At 40.8% G+C, this 23,687-nt stretch overlaps 4 protein-coding genes across 11 annotated transcripts in view; 1 reads left to right on the top strand and 3 right to left on the bottom strand.

Moving 5' to 3' along the window:
• Positions 1 to 4,399, bottom strand: part of map4k5 (mitogen-activated protein kinase kinase kinase kinase 5) — a 48,483-nt gene extending 44,084 nt beyond the window's left edge. For all 8 annotated transcript variants that reach the window (XM_083792367.1, XM_083792368.1, XM_083792369.1 and 5 more), the window contains exons 1-2: positions 4,230 to 4,399; positions 3,507 to 3,775 (exon numbers count right to left, since the gene is read on the bottom strand). In XM_083792367.1, coding sequence (XP_083648493.1) covers positions 3,507 to 3,614 — 108 coding nt within the window. In that variant the 5' untranslated portion in view covers positions 3,615 to 3,775; positions 4,230 to 4,399. The remainder of the gene's footprint in view (positions 1 to 3,506; positions 3,776 to 4,229) is intronic.
• A 1,349-nt stretch (positions 4,400 to 5,748) lies between these two features.
• atl1 (atlastin GTPase 1) lies at positions 5,749 to 13,936 on the top strand (the record flags this gene model as incomplete). The annotated part of the gene is made up of 13 exons (XM_083791673.1): positions 5,749 to 5,782; positions 7,721 to 7,974; positions 8,626 to 8,760; positions 9,718 to 9,822; positions 10,642 to 10,692; positions 11,084 to 11,140; positions 11,246 to 11,338; positions 11,885 to 12,023; positions 12,191 to 12,318; positions 12,425 to 12,481; positions 12,640 to 12,711; positions 12,917 to 13,348; positions 13,823 to 13,936. The coding sequence occupies 13 exons, from the start codon at positions 5,749 to 5,751 to the stop codon at positions 13,934 to 13,936; spliced, it is 1,671 nt and encodes a 556-aa protein (XP_083647799.1).
• Positions 13,909 to 23,513, bottom strand: sav1 (salvador family WW domain containing protein 1). The gene is made up of 5 exons (XM_083792377.1): positions 23,143 to 23,513; positions 22,163 to 22,648; positions 19,303 to 19,573; positions 18,742 to 18,897; positions 13,909 to 18,335 (listed from the first exon to the last, which is right to left on the bottom strand). Exons 1-5 carry the CDS (start codon positions 23,234 to 23,236, stop codon positions 18,122 to 18,124), a joined length of 1,221 nt encoding a protein of 406 aa, XP_083648503.1. The 5' UTR covers positions 23,237 to 23,513; the 3' UTR covers positions 13,909 to 18,121.
• nin (ninein (GSK3B interacting protein)) overlaps positions 23,312 to 23,687 on the bottom strand; it is a 35,553-nt gene continuing 35,177 nt past the window's right edge. The window contains exon 28 of the transcript XR_014570874.1: positions 23,312 to 23,626. The gene's annotated coding sequence lies outside the window, so the exon portion shown is untranslated. The remainder of the gene's footprint in view (positions 23,627 to 23,687) is intronic.

Genomic DNA, 23,687 nt, shown 5'->3' with positions numbered 1-23,687 from the left:
ATATCTAACTGCATTGAGATTGCCAATGATGACAACTTCAAGTTCTGTCTTGCCTGTGAGAGATACTGCCCCATACCATACCAAGCTGTTGTGGCTGCGTATGGATCTTCCAGACACTACAGAGTTCCCTAACACAGTGTAAAATTAATAAAATGTATAAATAAATAAAATTATCAATATGTGTTGTTTTTCTTTCCTTATTACTGTGGGAAAGTGCAATGATCCAATCCACTAACCATTTGTGAAGCTTTTATGTATGCATGTGTCATCGTGAATTTGTCAGTACTCACTAGTGAGTTTGCAACCTCCCTGGTGGGTTATGGAGTTTATGGAAAAGCTGACAAATCAATAGACATTCTACATGACAAACATTTGCTTTATATTATTAACATTAAAGATGTTTACTGCAATTAATCAATGAGAATTGGTTAGGGTTTAGGTTACCGTTCGAGAGGGTTTAACCCGATCATCCTTATTCTGGGGCAAATATTCAGCATGAATTGCACATCTACAAGGTGAGGAGAAAAAGACTGCCGGATCAGACAACCCGCAACACTCCAGGTTAGAGAAAAATCTACAAGCTCCCAGAAGCCTTGTTAGTGTCAGATTTTCTTAAAATTCCCTAAATTTCAGCTCAAGACCGTAAGTCCAACAAGGCGTGAGAGCAAACAGACAGGCCAACAGCTAATTCACCTATAAACCATAATACCACCTGTCCACCTTTCAACGTTGAGAATGTGATGGTGACTCAGATAGATAAACAGACTCCCACGCTAAGTTTGGAATAGTTCAGCCAACTGAAAGTGCACACTCAAGCAAGCAGCATTGTGTACAAATAGACAGACAATTGCATTTGCTTTAGTTTAGACTAATATATTGCAGGTGGCATAGGCATAGTTGGTATCTTTGCTGTCGCGTTATACCGCTAGTGCATAATTATGTTCCACAAACTCAGTGAATTATTATTATTATTATTATTAAAATAACTTCAGTGTGCTTGATATTATGGGTAAAGGGTGAACTTAGTTATCTCCCTCTAAGGTTACATTTCCCTACATAGCTAGACTGAACCCAAGTGGTAAAAAAAAGTTCAAATTGAGACAAAACATGAGACTATATTTCACAAATGTGTGAAACTAGCAGAGCAGGCAGCATAGCTTTGACAACCTCAGACAACCTTTTAGACAAGAGGATTGTGGAGAGCAGTCTGACATAATTTATAACAAGGTCTTTATAAGACGCAAATAAGAGGCAAGGTGTGACACAAGAAGATCAATCACTATGTCAAACCCACAGGGAAAAACAGGTGTGCCGGATTGTCGAAATGTAGTTGCTCTACACAGCCAATCTGAATCAAAATACTAGAGAATGAGTATGTCACTTTGTTAATAATAGCATTTTGTTTTGCCGTATCGGATTCTGCATTTGTTCCAATAATACCGACAATAAATTATGTCCCCCAAAATGTCAGCTATAATCCAAGGCTGGAAAAAATGGCAGTTAATTAGCCATTAAAAAAGAAGAAAATTAATTATGACAGTCATATTATTACCAGCAGCTTTTTATTTGCAGTGGTGGTGGTCCACAGTAAAAAATATAAGATCTACAAGCTCCCAACGTGTCGAGATATGAATATAGCTTGTAGATAGGCTATTTTTACCATTTTATTTATTTTGTATTATATATTTAGTGAAGGAATGGTTTTGGTTATACAAGGTTTCCACCTGAAAGCAATATATTGTTCTGTATCAGACTATCAGTATCTGTCAGTTTGATCAGATTCCATTCAAATTGGCTACTATGAATTCCATGGCACGGGCCTGGGTATAGGGCCAGTGCATAGGGAGGAGTTTCACTCAGAACGGGTTATTCTGGTTGCCATTTTCCTGCCTACCAGGCTAGTAGGCCATTTTCCAGCCTCACTGTGGAGACATATACCATTGTAGATAAAAAAATAACACCCGTGTGAACTGAGTGGTGCAACTCTCCCTCCCCCGACTGCTCGACTAGCCATGCCGTGCAGACGATAGGATGTTCTGGGTTGTTGCCAGTGTTGGCAACTGTCGTGACAGAAATAAGCTAACCAACCTCCAAAAACGAGGCAAGCAACTGTGGGGGAAAAGTTTTGCTGGAAGTAAGCAGACTTGGCAGTTGGCAACCCTGGAGTCGACTAGGTCGTGACTGGTCGCGTACATTTCTTGGTCATTCTTTAACCAGCCGTTTTACAAGCTGCTGGAAAAAAAAGGCTGCTCATCTGCTGAAAAAACTTAAGTGAGGTGCTGGAGACACAAAAGGATAATGAAAAAATAAAGGGAAGCTCTGCACACTCAAATCTGTGCACAATTTATTTACAAGCTTTCGGTTGATACTGACCTGACTAGATGCCTGAAGGTCAGTATCGTCCGAAAGCTTGCAAATAAATTGATTGTGCACAGATTTTTAGTGTGCATAGCTTCCCTTTATTTTTCGACAGTGTAAACTATGCAAACTCAACCAAAGGCAGGACATTTCCAATTTTAAGTATTTCCGCTGTCAGTGTGGCAGAAAACACACCCATGGTGAAACGCATGTTTAGACAGGGGCCTGATCATATTTCTCTCTGCCGCAGCCCAGAGCATGCGAGTGCTCTTGAGAGAATACCAGGCGCTGCATTCCACCGGTGGCCTGTGTGTGTAGTGTGTGTTGTATTGGGGGGTTGCTTAGCAGAGGGTGCTTTGTGAGGCATGGGGCAGTCACAGGCAGGCTTGGACTATCAGACATCAGATTAAATTAGAATAAGTGTATGCAAAATATATAAACAGACAAATTCTACCTCAATTGGCCTGTCATGCAAGAGAAAAATGCACAAGCATTTTCATTCTGCAAACAGTCAAGTGTAAGTATAATAGGCAAAAGCGATGTGTGCCTATGACTGGAATAAAATAAAGTAGAAAATGTATGTGGTAATTTCCATACTGATGTTAGTTATCTGCACATTTCTGTTGGTCTTGCCAATGTTGCCATTGTCCTTGATTTGTACATTTGTTATTAACAATAAACTATTTCCTGTCTTAATACTGGTTAAAAAGTTGTGAGTTCAATTACTTTCTTCTGTGCTCTAAACCAATTACAGGCTGCACTCTCATTCATGTACTATAACCATTTATATACAGAAGCTACTGTGGTATGTATTGTGTATGCAACAATGGTCATAATAACAGGGTCATAACAACACTGCATCAGCACTTTCAGCCTTATATAGATTCGTAGCTTTGGTCCATAGCCCTAATTGCCTAATAGATTCCATGCTCTTCACAAAATACATAGCACTTGCAAAACATATAGAATGTCCCACATTCAACATGAACTATTGTTGAGCGTGTTGACCATTACGGTCTGCAGCTACTCAACAAACAGCATACTCCCGGATGACAATGGTAAGTTCATTAGTCATCTTGTGGCATGCATACACACATTGGTAGAGATACTTTAGTGACAGGCTGTTTGGGACTGAGAAGCGACAGTACCTTGTACACGTCCCCATATGTGCCACTTCCCACTCGTTGGATGAGCTCAAAATCCTGTTGTGGGTTCCGTCTCTGAATTTCACCACTCGGCCTGGGAAAGATATCCATGACTGCCAGATAGCCCGTCCACAGGAAGGAATGATGCTTTACATTTAGTAAGCTAAATCAAATGCGGTCAAAGTGGTTTATAGCGACGTGATATCGGTGATTTGTAAACGGTCACATAGATGGTCCTTTATTTATCCTTCATATGGCTCCTGGTCCTTGTCCTGAAAATATGAGAGAATGAACATCTTATTTTTAAAAGAAAAAAATACATTCGTGAAAACGCTGACAAAACGACAGCACACATCTGGTTCACTTTAGCATTTATTGTATTTTTCACGTATATCATATAATTTTTGTTTTTTTAAACAGTGGCTGGGATGGAGTCACATATGGCAACTTGTTACATCAGTCACAAGTTCACAACCACCTGCATGTATTTTAACCTTAGTTAGGAATTATGATCATGCTTTCAAACGCTAGAAGCCAGAAGACTGAACGACTGTTAAGTGTATATCAGTAGTCCCTTGTAGAAGCTTCATGGTCCAGCAAATAGTCCCAGCCAGGGATTGACAGACAGGGTGAGTGATCTGGCTTAGCAACAGCCAGGCTAGCCAGCGAATGCTAAGTGGCTAACTTTAGCTTCGCAGCTACTGCATTAAGTTCAAGTGAGCCTACCTTTAACAGCATAAACACGGTGGACGACTAAATCCTGCATGTTCAATATTTTCCAAGCCTGTGTGTACGATGTGGCGTCGAATAAGCATCCAAATAAGAAGCGTCCCCTTTGTTCTTCTAGGAAACAGAGAGTAAACTTCTGATTGCTGCTCACTCTCTCCTCTTCAGTACGACTGTTACGCGGAAATTAGTGGACTATCGAATACGGATTCCCCCAGAGGTCGCTGTGAAGTTAATTAGTTGGTGACATATAACTCTATGGTCGACTGACTGTCGATCACTACTAGCAATTAGTGTCGAGCACTACTAGCAAGTCGGGTCACAATGGCACTTGACTTGTGGGGAAAGCCTGGCGACAAACAGTATTTCACGATTATGTGACGACAGTGAAATTTATTTTTAGGACGTGTAGGATTGATTGGTTGATTGATTGATTGATTGATTGAGTGATTGATTGATTGCAATTTGTATTTCACAGAATGTAGCGAATGGGTACATTGGACTTGAAGTAGAACAACAATTAATGAGCATAGGCCTACATGATCTGCATCAAACAAGACATGTCAACAACAATGAGCATTCATATGCATAAAACACCAGCAGTACAAGTGCATATACTGTATACAACAAACTGTTCCATCTGAAATTAAATGTATTGAGTTGAACTTGATATGATGATTGGTTGATTGATTGTATCGTGTTTATATTGTCACACTAAATACCCGGAGCCAGGAGGTGAACAGCGACCTCTGGGGTTAGATAATTCAATTGATTACTAATGTCGGTGTAATACCACAACAGACGTTGCAGATGCGTTCATTCGCAAGAATTCCAGCATCGCCTTGTTGTCGCTGTCATTTCTCTGCTGACAGTTTTAGTAAAGTTTCAGTCTCTAAACGAAATTCAACAATATGGAAAATAGGCAACAATACACTTTAGAAACCTCCCATTACGTATGTAAATCACTCGAAAACGTAACTGCCCGCGGTGCAAATCTTTCTAGGAGTCTCAGTTTACAGACTTCTGCACTGAGTCTGTAAACTGAGAGTTGCACAAAATATGTGCAACTACCCCCATCTATCGATGGAATCCGGCAATGTATACGGTTTAATTTATTAAGGAGTAAACTTGGTAGAATAAAGAGATTTGGCAGAATTTTGATAAATAAACAGCTGTGGTTAATGAAGTACCACAGACTAGTGTCTGTACTCTGTACGGTTAGCAATATCCTAAACACAATGCTTAATTCCAACAAAATGAGAGGACTTTGTGGTACGCTTAATTAATACCTGGCCTCAGTGGCCTGTACCACTCCCTGGTACCACTAGGGAAACAGACAACAACGCCCCCTGGCGTCAAACTCTATAGAATCGATTTGAATAAGAAGACTCCATCATCCTCATCTTGGTGAGAGCATCGCATTTGTGTGGATAAAGCATCCTCCCTATTCCTAAACACACCCATGGTTACCGAGTAGACTTCATAAATTAATACAAAACGGAGCGCTAAGGACAACATTATGGCGAGACACCGCAAAGACAGAGACAGCTGGGGTGAGTGTATGTACGGCATTTGATATTACATTGTACCCTTTGATGCGCGATTTATTTTTAAATTTTTTATGAGGCAAGGGTGTAAAACGACGCAGCTAATCTGTTATTATAGAGGCCCGATTAGGCAATATGTTTTGATGTAATTTGCTGTTTAAATTCCTGTCTCTACGGATGTCACTGTATATTATGAGTGATACCGGGAATTTGATAACAGTTTTCGTCTACCATTGCGTGAGTGTAAGAACCTCCCTGCTACTGTCAGTGTCAGTGTACCTTTGGAAATTGGTTGGCAGGGATGATGATAAACAACCAGTCAATCAAAGAATGCTATGAGTAGCCTAGAATAAATAAATAAACACGCTCAAATACACAGAGAGATTTGCAGGGGTCTATAAATGCTTACAGATAACCTCCTGAACACGACGGTTTATGCATATGCATGTTTATCAGTGTGGTTAACATAGCCTAATTATTATTGTATGGCACATCTATTAAATCATATCATTTACAGCAGTAAATAACATGTTATCTATTCTGTTATCTTTCTACCATTCTCATTTACATCATCGTCGTCGTCATCATCATCATCATCATCACCATTATCAGGACAATCATCATTTTCACCATCACTGTCATTGCCAGCACTATATGACCCATATGATCACCGATGCTGACAGTAGCATTAGCTTTAGAGAGAGGCCTATAGGCTATAATATAGGACTGAGTGTTTGCGAGGCCTCTCTTGGTCAGAGAGTGTTATGCTATGGCTGTCAACTAAAGACTGACCCAGATACGCAGACCCTAAACGTTTAGTGTATGATAGCCAGTGTATGATAAACCAGTCTTTAGAAATGTAGTGAGGCCTTTTCTAGAGATGTGAAGTAAAGCTCTCTGGTTCTGAGAAGAGCCCTCGAATGATTTCCTATTTCAATTATTAAAGCATGCACTCTCACCATGCACCCAGCATCCCATTTAATGCAGCTCCAAAACATTTTTGTTGTCTGCTTACCCCTAAAACTATCCGTGACTTTAGCCTAATTTGCAAATGGACTATTTAAGTCACTGTCTTTAAAACAGGTGTGTGGAGGATAATCTCTGACTTTCCGCAGAGACCAGGAATTGCAGTGAAAAACAGTGCTTTTTTTCAACAGGACCAATACGCCACCATGTTTGCTGTGGGATAAACCACAAGATTTTTGGGAGATCTGCAGTAGGATTCAGAACACTAAAACTGTCATCCACTTCAGTGAAAAACAGATCACTGCTTCCCCCATTAGCTTATCTGAGCACTAGGGTCCTGCGGCTCGCACGCTCTACAGTACATGAGGCAGCAGCAGACAGAAAACTCACTGAGTCACTCTCCGGAAAGGTCCGGAACTGGCTCTGAATGCACATGCTCTCACTGGATATGGCAGATGGGTTAGCATAGCATGAATCACTAGTAGGCTTTATGAGCTTTTTGTTATCTTATAAGATTTACTGATCTGGCAATATGATACAGCTGGAATGGCCTGTGCATTCCAGCCTCATTGTTTCAGTAGGAGTACTGGATTACTTAGCACCAGGCATTAGTGAGAAGATGTTTAATGGAGACAGCAATATACAGTCATATGGTAGGGTGTTAGGAGACAACAACACAGAGAAGTCAGCTATCACAACAAGAATGAAACGATGGTTGTTCATTGTATAGATATATTTTTATTTATTGATAACAATTAATCACAACTTTCTAGCAACAAAATTCTGCAACTAGATCCATATCTATAGTGAGATCATATCTCTTTCTTCTTCTTCTTCTTCTTCTTCTTCTTCTTCTTCTTTGTTGATGGTGCCCTCACTGCCCTGGGTCTCCCATGTTGGAAACCAAGATGGAGCCTTTTGGGGTTCAGGCTGAGCTACTCTACTATACTGACAGTCCATTTATCTCACTCTCCACAGGGTCTTTCAGTGATAAAAATGTTAATTATGACTGGAGCTCAGAAGAGGAGGAGCCAGATGGGAGAGCACGGCCTGTCCAGGTGTTGGTCGTCAAGGATGACCACACATTTGAGCTGGACGAGGTCGCATTGAGCCGCATTTTATTGGCAGAGGAAGTGAGGGACCGCGAGGTGGTGGCAATCTCCGTCGCTGGGGCGTTCCGGAAGGGCAAGTCCTTCCTCATGGACTTCATGCTACGTTACATGTACAACCAGGTGAGCTTGCCTGCCTACTTCAGTAGAGTGAAATAATTGGCATTTGAGAATACAGCGCTTTGAGTTAACCCTAACCCTGACTACTTGAAATTTAAGACACTTTCATTCTTCAACAAAGTGTGACAATATGTATTAATGTATAGGTCAATAGATAGATGATATAAATATACTTACATACACACTAAACCCAAGCGTTTAGGTTATAAACAGTTTTAAACACATATTTGTAACACTTTTTAAACGTGTCACAGTGTTTAGATTATAAACAGAAGAACATGTTTAATCCCTGTAACACTTTTTAAACACATAAACGTGTTTAGTTTTTACAATCAAAGTCAGTCATATAGGTGTTTAGAATTTGAACACTAGGTGTTCTCGTGAGGTGTTTGAGTGAACTTGTGTTCTACTGTATTTTATGACCATTAATAAACCCTTGGCATTTTATTATTACACACATGGTGTTTAGGTTTAAACGCGTCACATGTTCCAGGGATTTACAGTGTACCTGTTTACATAATACATATTTATGCAATTTTGTATGTATGTATATGTATTATGTACTGTATATTACACAACTATAGTATCCTTCCAATGTCATTTTGCATATAAAATTACCTGGGAAACTGACCTTCCTTGCTGTATGTGGTTTAGGCCTCGGAAGACTGGTTGGGAGAGGCTGAAGAGCCTCTGACAGGCTTCTCCTGGAGGGGAGGCTCAGAAAGGGAGACCACAGGAATTCAGATCTGGAGTGAGGTCTTCCTGGTGGACAAGCCAGATGGACGAAAGGTGGAGTGTTATTACTTAATTCTCTGATAAAATAGAATCTCTGTGACTGATACAATACTGTAATGTAATGTAATTTGTAGCCCCACTCGTAGCACTAAGGATAGCAATGCCATTTGGTTGGTCCAACACATTCACCCCAAACTAGATACTGTACGTATCTCAAGATTGCCATGGAATTCATGTTCTCCCGGAGATACTACTCCCACTTGCACATCTACATGTAACAGGCAGATTTGTCTGTCTTACTCTGGGCATGTTATGAAAGGCGAACATTCTGTGCAAATAAATAGCAGATTTGTTCGCAACATTGCAAGCTTGTAGATCGGCTATCTATTTTTGACTATCTATTTCTATATCCAGCTTTTGGTGTCTGTCCACAAACTTTGTCCTACACAAATTAAATTCCCATTGACAATGAATGGAGAATTTTAAGTCATAGTGTCTGAGCAAATAGACATAGGGCCACCCCTTACCCCTTATCTGTAAACCTATTTGCCATGTTTTACGATTTTGAAAAACATTTTAATATAGTTCAACTAGCCGACACGTTGTGAGCTTGTAGATTGGCTATTTTAACTATTTTAAAAGGTTTTTCAAAATAGTAAAAATGTGAGGGGCGCTCTTATCATCGTACATCATCATTCTCTATTCATTGTCAATGGGAATTTGTGTAGGACAAAAATAGCCGATTTGCTCAGACAAATAATAAGAGTTCCCCTCACTTCACACAGGTGTGATTTCTTATTAATAAAACAACATTGTATTCATTAAAATAATTTCCTGTTTGTTTAAGGTGCAATAAGACACACATGGAGCAATAAGACACACAATGCACTATATGGCTACACCGGCAAACAGAGTAGAAAGAATAAAACCTGCTTACCAACATAATTCCACTGAAAATGTATCAGTGAGTATAAAGACATAATATCTACCTTATCCTGTCTCATTCTGCAGGTTGCTGTATTGTTAATGGACACCCAGGGCACATTTGACAGCCAGTCAACCCTGAGGGATTCAGCCACTGTATTTGCTCTCAGCACCATGATAACCTCCATGCAGGTACAATCATTTGTGTTCTCTTCAAATAGGGATTAAGAATTATTAAATATTATTTACTCTTGTTTTTAAATCCACCAATAATGTTTCTTTACGATTTACAATTTAGGCATTTAGCAGAGGCTCTTAATCCAGATGGATTTACATTAAGTAATAACAAAAGCATGGCATACATCACATATAAAAAGTAGTTATCATGAATCATGTATAAACTAAGAACGTAACAGTGGAGTATCTATGTAAACTATACATACTATACTATATTATATATTATACATGTGTACTATAAAGTGCTATGACTACATAAAATGCAATTCTAGTGCTGTCTACGTAACAAGCTATAAGTCTGTTTAAAATACTATTTAAGTCTACATTGTTCTTTGTCGGGTCACTGGTTTTATGCAGCAAAATTGTATTTTCCAACTGGGTGAGTACTGTATAGGGCTGAACGATTACATAATCTTGTCAGATACTATATAAGCAGCAATTAACTTGACCATTTGGAACCATTTGGAAAGAATACATATTATTGTAGCAATGGTTCAACATGCCACCATTGTATTCCATTAATACTCACACATCAATTCATATATCAATAAAGCAATTTGCCTAACATAAAAGAAGGGGAGTAGTTTTACTATGAAGCAGTAAAATAATGTTAAAGCTAGATGACTGACAGTGCATCCTTTGTAAATTGACTATTGCACATGTGCAAATCACATTGTCGATGCTGGAATGATCGTTTAGCCCTAGTGCACTGGGTGCATGTCTTTCTCACCCAGAAATATTTTAAAGCAAATGAAGAGTATTTCTTTTCCTCAGGTATACAATATCTCACAGAATGTGCAGGAGGATGACCTTCAGCACTTGCAAGTAAGTTTTAACACTTGAATGCATAATAGATGTGTCCTACAGTGTCACTTCATGGATACTCAGATCATTATGTTGGATCGTATCATGTACCAAATAAGGGAATATGTATATTGTGGCGTACACACACACACACACACACACACACACACACACACACACACACACACACACACACACACACACACACACACACACACACACACACACACACACACACACACACACACACACACACACACAGTCAATATTCATTCTGACATCCACATACGCTTCGCGCACATGTTCTAAATCTAATACATAATCATAGCCGTACTGTGTGTGTTCTCATATTATTGTGTGAGGAGTTCACATATCCACTGATTGTTTTTTCATATCTTTGTTTTTGTTTTAGCTCTTCACTGAGTATGGAAGATTAGCTATGGAGGAGACTATGGAGAGACCTTTCCAAGTATACCGATTTCCTTTATTGGATCTGTGTATCTCAACATTCCGTTCAAATAGTGCTATTCAATAATATCTCTGCCACAGTCTTACCGTGTTGTTGTTTTTCCAGTCCATGATTTTCCTGGTCCGAGACTGGAGTTTTCCCTATGAGTTTCCTTATGGACAGGAAGGAGGCATGAAATTCCTGGAGAAGAGACTCAAGGTCAGACTATATTGTGATAGAACATAACATCACAAATTTAATCCACAACGGCAAATGCTGAATAAAGAGTTCTGAGTGGAATAACTGCATTCCTACTTTCAATTCTAATGAATTGAAATTATGTTCTTGAGCAATCAACAGCAGCAGGACATTACAGACTGATCTAAGAGTGAATCCACTTCTGCCACAATGTTCTATTATAGGCCTACAGACGATAATTGTTTAATAATGATTTAGTCCCCCTTTTGAGTTGTGGTTGTAGTATTTTTCACTTTGTCCATTGCATTTACCCATTCCAACTATTTGGAGCAGTGGGCACTATTAATCCATGCAGGGAGCAGTTACGGGTTGAGTGAACCTTCTACACATAGACTGAGTGAGCCGGGAGGCAAACTGGGGACCTCCCGATTCCCAGTTGGCCTCTCTACCCATTCAGCTATGGCTGTCCCTGATGACACAGGACACCGTAAAGATCAGTAACCAAATGAAGTATTCTTGAGTCTCCTCCAGCAATGCTTAATTTGATCTGTCTTGTGTGGTGTGCAGATCTCAGAGAACCAGCATGAGGAGCTGCAGAATGTGCGTAAGCACATCCACTCCTGTTTCACCAACATCAACTGCTTCCTGATGCCTCACCCTGGCCTGAAAGTAGCCACTAATCCAAACTTTGATGGGAGAATCAAAGGTGCAAGCCCTCAAGAGAAGCCCTGTCGCATTAGCAGGCAGTTCTTTCATGAAAGCAATACTAACACTCCAAATACGAAATACATATAAAATATGCCACTCAATCGAACTCAATATGTAGAAATGTTTCTTACCTACTGTAACATTGTCTCTCTCCCCCTGGTCTAGAGATTGACAAAGAGTTCATAAACAACCTACAGGTCCTTGTCCCGTGGCTACTAAGCCCTTGTAACCTGGATGTGAAGGAGATCAACGGCAGCAACATCACCTGCCGAGGCCTTATGGAGTATTTCAAGGTCAGAGACGTACTGAATCTTGGGTCCTGGTGATTTAGACCTTGTCAGGGTGTCATGAGGTAATCTGGCTAATGCTATGGGTGGTGTTCCTTTCCTTTTCTTTCAGGCATACATAAAAATATATCAGGGTGAAGAATTGCCACATCCCAAATCCATGCTGCAGGTAACTATTGTTAATGTACAGTAGCGATTTGTGTCTACACAGGTCCATTTGGTTACATTTGTACATTAGTACAAATAACTATGAAGGATTTTACTGTGACATCCCTTCATTATTGCTGACCCTGTAAATGGTTTCTTCTAATGTGTACTTTCTCTCAGGCCACTGCTGAGGCCAATAACCTGGCAGCAGTAGCAGCTGCCAAGGATCTGTACAACAAGAAAATAGAACAGGTATGCAAAATGAACGAAATAGTGCACTGACAACTATGCCATATAATTTCCTCCTGGAGTGCTCAATCTATTAGATTGTCCTTGTGTTGCCCTTGTGATCTTCGATTGTATTTTTAATGTACCTACTCTGGTTTTTTATTCCACCGTGTTGAAGCCAAAGTTGCGTTTCCACAGTACAGTTTCTATTTGATTCTGTATTGACCAGGTCTGTGGGGGAGACCGACCCTTCCTGGCCCCCAGCGAGCTGCAGGCCAGGCACAGTGTCATCAGGGAGGAGGCTCTGCAGGTGTTCCGCGGCGTGAAGAAGATGGGAGGCGAGGAGTTCAGCCGCCGCTACTTACAGCAGCTGGAGACAGAGATCGATGAGGTGTTCGTCCAGTACATCAAGCACAACGACTCCAAGAACATCTTCCATGCCGCCCGCACGCCGGCCACACTGTTTGTTGTCATCTTCGTCATGTACGTGACAGCCGGCATCACAGGCTTTGTGGGTGTGGACATCATCGCCAGTGTGTGCAACATGATCCTGGGCCTGGCCCTCATCACACTATGCACCTGGGCCTACATTCGTTACTCTGGAGAATACAGGGAGCTGGGCGCCGTTATCGACCAGGTGGCTGGGGCGCTGTGGGACCAGGTACTGAGAAAAAAAGGTGCAATAAATTCCAAGTATACATACATAAACGTATTACACATGTTGTATAAAGCAGTAATCACATTTTAACCAGTTAATCTATTTTATACATTGTTGTATGATGGTGCATGGCTAAAATAAGTGGCACCATTTTCACCACTAGATGGCAGAAAACAATAATGCAACATTTCCAAAGAATCTTTGTTATGCTTTGTTAAGATTCCTGCTTGTTCTATTAACATTGTGTGTGCTCATCTTTTTCCCTTCATGCATTTGCACCAGGGAAGCACAAATGAGGTGAGTGGGCCGCCAAAGTGGAAATATGGATAATTGTAGAGATATACACATTTTGGAAAACATGTATAGTGCCTCACCTTTGTTATATGATTTTAAAAGGGACATTTCAATGCTGGTGACAGTGGTGATAGTGAGGAACAAACACCCTTCATTTGAATACATGCCTCATTTACCTCACAGGCACTCTACAAGCTGTACAACGTAGCAGCCAATCACAGGCACCTGTACCACCACGCCTTCCCTGGCCATCAGGTGGCAGAAGAGTCAAGCGAGCGAAACGGGAAGAAGGACTGATGGAGAGAGGACAGGACAGTACCAGAGCACAGTTGGGACTTTCAGGTCAAATAGCATAGTATGACGGACAAAGAGGGAAAGGAGAGGCACGACAAACACCCTCGCCCACTCGGCACTCTTTTATTGTTGGGATATCGGCTGGTACTGTCCATCAACGCATTCACTACTTTAAAAGATAAATATGGACTATATAACGTACATGTAGAGGCGGCGGTGGAGTATCCCCTGGAATCGGGCCCTGCCTACTGAACCTGCCCTTGAAGGACAGATGTTATGTATCATTGTCTTTCACTTTGAACATTTACGTTTTTCTTAAAGCACCTGTACAGCAGTATAGTAATCTGCTTGTGGGAGTTGAGGTCAATGCCACCAATGTTGAAGTTATAGTGAGCTGCATTTTTCACATCAGGCATATCATATCATTTGCCACAGAACATGATTTTTTAATATACCCCAATTTGTGCTCAATTTGTGATGTTTGATCTATTGTTTTTGAAGTTCAGTGCTGTTTATGAGAAACTATCTATTGCCAAAATATTACTGTATGTTAAATAACAAATCATACACACACCATGATCATGGTAAAAGATCCATTGTCTCCTTGTCAAGTTTACTTTATTAAAACTTAGATATTGAACGTGTTTTGAGTTTTGATGACTATGAAGGTGTGGTACTTTGCCACATACACACAGCTGTAGCTGAGCCCGGGCTACGTGCAGACACCTTGCTAGGCAAAGCACACATTTAGTAGTTCAATTGTGACTTTTGTTTTGAGGATGGTAGGAAGTAAGTGAGAGAAAACATAGTGTTACTATGCATCAGGTAAATCAATTTTGTGCAGGCATGCCATTACCTTTAAGGAATAACACCGGGTGAGTGACACAATATAGACATAAAACAGTACCAACATTTTAAGGTTTACACAACATAGCTGACAGCATCCATCTTTCACTTCTTAGTCTGCTTGCACTGTTTTGTAATTATGCACTCTAGATTTACCCCAATGATCCTTTATATACATATATGTACTTATATATGTGTGTGTATGTGTGGCCTTTTATAGTCGGGGAGGGGGGCACAATATGTTGTTGCATTGTTCTGTAGAGGTGGGTGTAAACCATTGTTGTTTCTCATTGAATGTTCTAGCGGATCCGTGGAATGTAGCTATTCTGTGGCCACTGAGGAATCAAAGCTATATGTCATTACAGGCGGGGCAGACAGTGAGGCTGCTTTTGGTAAAGGACCTCCATATTGCAATTCTCTTTCATCGTCTCACGTTCCACATTTAGTCATCTGTGGAAAACATTGCATGGTGAAAGAGACCAATCCAGCTTGTTTTGAAAAAGCTTAATTGTAAAAAAAAATTTTGTTGATGGTGCTTTTTTCGTGTTTTGTTTGGCTTAGTGGACTGTACTTTGATTCTTTTCTTGTGCACATTCATTGCATAAACCAGGATCATAGAGAATTTCACAGCAAGCCATTTGCAGTGCATCACAAAAACACAGCAGCATCAACGTGTTATTTTTCCATATTGATTTGGGCATGCAATGCAGTCCTGACTGTACATGGGTACTTCATCCAGCAAGAATGACCATGGAGGTTTTAACTTCAAACAAGATAGGTAGACAGCAGTATAGTGGCTTCTTTAGTCTTCCATGAAATATCAGCATCCTCAAACGATTAATTTTACTGCATCTAAAGTTTAAAATCTCAGTTGGTAGCATTATACATTCATATCAGCAAAGAAGAGAGGTTGTGCTGATCACATTCAGACTTGAATTAATGATGCTCATCTGTACAACTGTAACTACATTGGATATTTAAAACAATTATATTGATTCACATGGTTCTTGCTTGATGACTTAATTTATAAAAGACATGTTTTATGAGCCTTGCTGTACCCAATTGCTGTCAAATGGAGCAACCTTGTAGTACTAGTAACAGGTCTCTTCTGCTAAACTTCAACACATGCAACGCCGAATTTCAGTTATAAAGAAATAACGAATAAAGCTGGACCAAATTAATAAAATATATGTGTGTGTGTGTATATATATATATATAAAGATTCCGGTATTTATTGCACTGTTCAATAAATATAATTTCATAAATATGTTCAGGTATGCAAAATGTAGAGTCAATTGTGTTCTATGAATAAAATCTAGTGTCCATTCGCCAATACAAAGCAACGTGTGACAATATCTGGGATAATGTGAGGTCTCAATACAAAGCAACGTGTGACTATATCTGGCATAATGTCTACAGTCTACAGTATATGTATACGATGATTAATGCCAAGGGTTTGTTTTTCTTTTAGTTCACAGCAGAATTTATTGCTTATGTCCTGTATTCACAATCAACAAAGTTATTTATATACAAACTTAACTAGTGTCACTGTTCGTAACTGACATGATGGAGGCCTTTTTGCATAGCAACACTCTTTTAAAACAGAAGATTCAGGACTTTTAGAAGACTCCTATTCATAAAGCATTAAAGGAGAATTCCATGCTTTCTTACCTTTATTTGTAGTTGTTACGTCCCCACCAAAGAGGTACAGGTGTTATTTTGTGCAAAAGTGCATTATTGTCTATTTTCTCTACCATAAGTCCTAAACGGCGGTTGTGTTTTTGCGCTAATTTGCTTATTTCCATCCAAATAAGTAGTAAAGTGTGTGATTGATGCAAGTGTTGATTTTTGAGCGATGGAAATAAGCGAATTAGCACAACACCCCATAGCCCCATTCAATTCAATGCAATTCATTGAGGGCTTATGGTAGGGGAAATAGCCAATAATGCACTTTTGCACAAAATAACACCTGGACCCCTTTGGTGGGGACGTAACAACTACAAATGAAGGTAAGAAAGCCTTCTAGCATGGAATTCTCCTTTAAGCCCCTCTGTTGGGACATTCAAAAATATTTCATGAAATATCTTTATTTCAGTGAATCATGTTTAAATTTTTAGATGAGTTACATTTTTTTTAGGATTACTCCAGTTACAGGAGTATGTCTTTATCAAGAGCGTATCAATGAGTCAATCAATAAAACAGCCTTCTAAAACAATATTCCAGAAACCGTGTCAGCCCATTAAAATAAGGCAATACATACAGAGGCAAGAACTTCCACAAAGACAACAAAATATCAGAAAATTAATTGCACTTGTTTAGGGCAAACCTAATGCATCTTCTGATCTCAGATAGTATAACTCAAAATGTTCCTGTAGCTTATTTATGTTTATTACACACATAAGAATATTCCTGACTTATAGTAATGCAGAGAGCCAAGAGATGCTCCAACCACTACACCAAATGTGATGTTTCATCCATCAAGATTAAAAGGCCTCTAAATTAAAGGTTACCTTTTTTATAAAATCAAAACTTAAATATATTTGTGAAAGTTTTGGCGGATTGTCTTATAAGGATATGTCATAAAAAAGGGGAATGCACTTTCATTCAATGTAAAGCAGATTTTTTTTCCATATGGTTTATGGGAGCTACAAATGCCAACAAAGCATAGAAAAAACATTACTTGTGAACTGAAGCAATTCATTCAGACAAATTAGGTGAAGCTGCCTGTCTTTTTTTTCCTGTACGGGGGAAAAATGACCGAGTAGCCAGTTTGCGCAAAATACAAGCGAGCACTGTAAAAATGTCACCCTGTTGATGAAAAGGTACATCACGATCCTCCCTAGACAGTCACACAAACCAGTCTTTTAGCCTCTCAGTCTTAAAGAAAAAGTGTCCATTCAGCAAATCAGTTTTTCAATGGCTGTAAAATGGCACCACAAATACTCAACCCCCATCTCTCTCCGTCAGCTCGTTACATTTTCATTTTTCTTCATAGGAAATTCTATATATATATATATGTTCAGTCACGTCACGTGGTCATTCATAACTCAACCAACAACAGTCACATGAGGGGGAAAGGGCGGATGTGCACAGCGCGCTCCTTGAACCAACATGCGCATCTCCTCTTTCCGGATGATATATTTGGATCAAGCGAAGGCACAGATGTGTGTTTGGTAAAACGAAAAAAAAAGAAGAGGCAATTAAGAGCCAATCATGATTTCAAAAAGAAACCCAGACCGCTCCCAAATTGTAGTAAGCCTCAGAAGAGGTGTGGTCCGTGCCCCACATGAGCAGCACTTGAGGAGAAGTCCCTCCACACCGCCACAAGCCAAGAAATGCAGATCACATGTTGCCTATGAAGTTCTTGTTGGGCTGCTGGGCGTACCACTGCTGGCGCTGCTTGCGGGCATCCACCTCCGACAGCAAGGCCTGCCGGTAGGCCTCGTAGGACTTGACTATGCGCTCCAGCTCCTTCATGAACAGCAGCTTCAGCATGCCCTGGTAGGTGTCCAAATCCACCAGTTGGAACAGCTCCCACTTCAAGATGTGGTCATACCTGATTCGATATATTCGAGATATTAACAAATCTGCTCCTATCCATGACTGACTGTACCTGTGGTAGTTGAGGTCAATTTGAGCCTTTCACTTCAGCCCTTATTTGGTATTTTACGAATACAAAGCACTCACTATGGAAAAATCAGACCGGTCTGAAGTGAGTGGTGCTGTACTGTACTACTGTACTGTACTGTACTGTACTGTACTGTACAAGCCCTCCTCCCTGGCCTGTGTGTGTCTGTTAGGCTGTGCAACAGTGACACTTGGTGGTGAACAAACATAACGCTATTTTCGTGCTCAGACACAGACAGGGACAGACCCAGGGTCACAGCCACACACATAGCCGTCTATAGGAGTGGTTGCTCTCAAAATATAGGTGCTGTCAATGTCACCTGCTTGATACTCACTTGAGCGGGGCGCGCGCATACACCTGTAGCCAGTCTGGGATCTCGGCCGTGTGGTATGGGTTGGCTGGTACTAGAACTGGCTGGTTCCGCTCAGTGGGCCGTGGCTGGTAGGTCACAGGGGGAGGCAAGGGTGGAGGCTGGTCATAACGAGGTACACTATGAGAGAGAGGACATTTAAATGTAAGGTAGAGTAAGATGTCTAAATTAGAATTCTGATTCAATTTTGGTAGTATAAAAAAAAAGTGGTTACACATAAATTCACAAGACTCGGGTGAGAATGTTTTTTCCAAGAGGTATTTTGCTTACCGGCAAATCATCAGACTTTGTTGCTTTAATCATTTGAAAAACTGATAAGAATACACTGAAAAAAAACTAGCAAACATTTAACACGGGTGGATGAAAGTCATTTAAAATTTTCTAGTGAGTCAAATCATTAGCAGATTAAAGTTATAATCAGGTGGGTCATTTCTTTTTTAACACAAACCACTTCAACACGTATTGATTCACACAATGCTAATTCCAAGTACAGTCTTTCATACTAACAGCATACAAACGTCATACCTCGGGGCACAAGGGTGACGGTACTGCGCTCTCTTGTTGATATGGTCAACGTAGTACACCCCGAACTCTGCCGACTCCACCTTCTCCCAGCCAGGGGGGAGCCCCTCCCTTTCAAAAGGGTGGCTCCAGTGGGTGGTGTTAGTGTTGTGGTCGATGTAGTACTTCCTGCCGCGGATGGTCCAGTCCACTGTCCAGCCAGCAGGAAGGGGCAGGTCCTCCCCAGTCAGATTGGAGAGATTCCCCAGGGATTTCGCCTGTATTCGACCTATGCCTGAGGTCAAACAAACATTGGGCGATTTCTTTTTTGGTGAAACCTTCAGGGACAAGGGGGGGGTTCTGCCCAAAACATGTAGTGGAACCTGCTGCGAAACAGCCCCTCAGGGAGGAAAGAAATAGCAGATGTTTTGGGAAAATTCCTAAGAACTTGGACATCCTGTATGAGAATATGTCATTTTAGAGGACAAGAATGTTCAGTATTTAACACGCCGTTCTGACTGACCAACTGTACAAATACTGGGAGAGGCAAGGAATGCAACCAATCACATGTAGAAGCTATGGAACATGATCTATATACACAATATTTTCAAGCATTATTTAAAGAAAACATGATCGTAACGTACTGTATGAATGTTACTATTTTTCGTTGCTGCTGTGTGGTGGAAGGATTTTATTGATCCATTTATCTCACCTGCAGAAATGAGTAATTTGTTTCTCAAATTCTGTTTTAATGTCGCCACAGCCCTTTTAGCACCCTGCTTTTTATCATCTTGGAGGAAGACACCTTCATGAATAAATGAAAATGCTCAGCTAGCTCTCCAAGACCCCATGGGACAGTAGTGATCGACTTCAATCCACATTTTGGCGAATAGGGTGTGTAGTTGCTCGTGGACAGGAAGGCAGGTATATTCTGCATGACCAGGCATTTACACAGAGTCTGACTGCTATATGGGCATTCAGTGGCTTTGTTCTCTCTCACACTCCACAGTTTAAGCAGAGAGGAGAGTGGACTCACTCAACAGGTTCTATACAGCTGTCAGGGGAAAAATGTCAGGTAAGAATGTGAAAACCGTGTTGCTGATGCGTGTGACCGAGTGACGACTATTACATTTGTGGTCTTAACCTGAATAGGCCTATCACAGCTTTGACTGTTCATCCATAGAATTTGGGCCACCCTCATGTATGCTTTAGGGAAACTCTCTCTACACATAATGTTAACCACTCTGGTGTTAAAAACCTTTCAGCTTAATTCATGTTTTTATTTTATTTCATGTTTACTTTAATAAAATTGTTTTGCCATGGCCCGGGTGGCTGGCATAGCCATCTGGGCACCTGTGCTGGTAATCCAGCTTTACAGCATGTCGCAGGTTCGAGTCCCGATCCTGACGACCTTTGCTGTGTGTCACCCCTCCCCCATTTCTCTCCCCATTTCCTGTCCGATTACTGTTCATCTACAAATTTAGGCAAAAAGCCAAAATAATATCTTAAAAAAAAAGTCTTGCCATTAACTGTGTATATTATTTTGTAACAGTGTTTTGAAAGGTGCTATAAATAAAGTAGGAGCACATTAAAATACATACTCACGAGTTACAGCAGAGTATGTAGTAAAGGGGACATTTCAGATGAAAAATAAAACGGGCAAAAAAGGGCAATTGGAATCTGATAAATTCTGCACAAAAGTGACGGCAACAGCGCTTATGTTCTTTGCCAAATGGCAAGTGAGAGAATGTGGAATGTGCAAGCACTCCACAGAAATGCACGCCTCCTCCTCCAGTGTCTCATCATCTTTGCCCTTTTCCTCAGAAAGATGACTTGAGCCAAAGTCTAAACCCTCAGTCTGTGAAAACTTAAACTCATCTGATCCTTCAGAGGAATTCACTAGATATTATCAGAAAGAGTCTACTGTTCTAATTACACACTGGTGATACGGTCAGTGGTAAAATTACAGAGTGGACAAACCATTTATTCTACTCAATGTTGATCAAAATCTAAATGAACCACTACAGATGTGAAACTCAAAGTAAAGTGTTATTTTCATGAATGTAGTCATGTAACTTCCATACTATATTAAAAATGATATATTACCATAATTCATACCATGAAGACATGCGGGGGGTGGAACTCCAAACACAACCCTAATTACAAGTAATGGAGGTGATGTGTACATTAAGCATGGTACCTAAACAGATGATTCATAGCTGTCTAAGCTTGTAACTTGACTTAAGAGATTTGACTGGAGGCGGTCTGCAAAATTGCAGGTTTGCCGTCAGCATGATTTAGCAAACAGAGGCGAAAAATGCAGCACCCTAATGCTCGTTTAGGTTTAGTCCAAACATGGTTCCTTGTTATGCGATAGGCGGGCTGGAGATAAATGCTAAAACATACACACCAAGTTGACATCTGAGCCACAAAATACAAGGTTACCAAATACCAATCATGTTGTGCTGGTGGAAGAATTCCTGAGTGACTCCCAAACATTTAATCAAAATGAAAATCGCACACTTATATCGCACTTAAGAGAATTGAGTAGACTTACGGACTAGAGTGAAAACAGAAGAAGAAAACAAGAAACGTTACTAATGTACAACACCCAGTGTAATATTTCAGTCACACTTCCTTCAAACAAAAACGCTCCATTTTCAAGTCAAGTAGCCTACTGTGAAATGGGGCGTCCTGGTGGTAGCTCAAGTTGTAAGGCATACCTAGTACTTAACTTGCAATGCCATTGCTCAGCTCAGACAGCCCTTCATCTTTTCTACAACACCCTCATTCCATCACCTTGAAGCTAAATAAATCACACAAGGTTTTTCACTACCCTGTTAAATGAATCAAGATCAATCTTGAGAAAATCTCTTGTGTTTACCTGCAGGGGGTCTGCTTGGAGCTGGAGGAGTGTGCTGTGGTGGTAGTCTTTGGAAGTTGTGTTCGTTGTGCTCATAGTATCTATAGTCCTCAGGGAAGCGGTCTGGTACTCGCCTCGGCTGGCGCTGCTGTTGATGCTGTTGGTTGTCATAGTAAGGCTCAGGGGGGTAATAATAGCGGGCGGCATCTCCATTCTCAGACATGGGGCTCACGTCTGTAAGGAAGGACTGCGATGAGCCCCCATACTCGTGTGGCAGGTCCCCGAGGCTGCGGGGCAAGTATGGAGGCGCAGACATTCTGTGACTCTCTCTCCGTGCCACTTCATGGGGGGGCCTCTGCACATGGGTGCGTAGGACACTTTTGTTGCGAGCCACCACTGGTTCACTTCTGGGCGCCACTGGGTAGGCTGAGTTACCCATCTCTGGATGAGGGACCTCTGTGCGTCTGGGGATAGTAGGTCCATGGCGAATGAATGATGGCATAAGATCTGCAGGCAGGTGGGGAGGACAAATCAATTGTAAATATCTGCCAACAAACCCCAATTAAAGCAGACAACTTCAAAGGGGCAATGTTGTTTTAAGACCATAGTTCCTCCCAGAAGAGTTGACACTTCTCACTTTATCTCCCAGTTCTGCCCATGGCATCAACGAATCCAATAGGCTTCACATCAACACTTAGCGTTAATTCAAAACGTTTTAATATGCTACAAAGCAACTTTAATGAATATCTAATGCTATTAGAAAGGTTATATGTTCTTAACTTAGTGGAAGCTTCATTTGGATTATAGCATTTAGCATTGATATGCCAAGTCAGTCAACAATTAATGTTATCCGAAATATCCTACTTGCTAATGTAATAACTCACTGTATGCACACACTTCATTCATGAAACACAATGTTTCATCAATTAACTTATGCTACACAATTAGCTGATGTGTGTTAGAAAGCTAGCATTAGCAGTGCGGCTACTTGTTGCACTTACTTCTCAAGAGCGGCGATGTTTCCTTTTTCACATATTTCCCGTGTACCTCGGCTGGTTTCGACGCTTCGTTTTTACTTTTCTTTCGTGAGAGCATAACTCAAGCATAGGAAACATCAATAACGCAGTTCCGTCGATTCATGGCACATTCCCCGAAGTTCGCCGCTGTCCCTTTGAACGTGTAGTAGTGCGCGGAAAGAGTACATTTTTTAAAGGCTTTAAATGAGCTAGCAGCAAGTTAGCCAATAGCCAGCTAACTGGATGGCTCGGTCGGTCCTCAGCCAGCCAGCAAGCCAGCCAGCCCAGTACGTTCTCCCAGTCAGTCACCCACACCCCCAGCTCGTTGAGGGAATGATTACAATTACTGTAATCTCAGTACACAGTCCCAGTGTCCCACCCCCAGCTCGTTGTGGGAATGATTAGTTACTGTAATCTCGCGTAGCCAGACCTCCGTCTCGTCAGTCCTCCTGCCTATCCCTTTCCCACTCTGTGCAACAGCGTACAGTACACACACAGCCAGCATTCCACAAGCACAAATAATGTGTTAT

This window comes from Protomyctophum parallelum (genome assembly GCF_964188405.1).
Source record: "Protomyctophum parallelum genome assembly, chromosome: 20".
Classification (NCBI taxonomy): Eukaryota; Metazoa; Chordata; class Actinopteri; order Myctophiformes; family Myctophidae; genus Protomyctophum; species Protomyctophum parallelum.
Note: the sequence above shows the minus strand (reverse complement) of the source record. Positions and strands in the feature narration are given on the sequence as shown.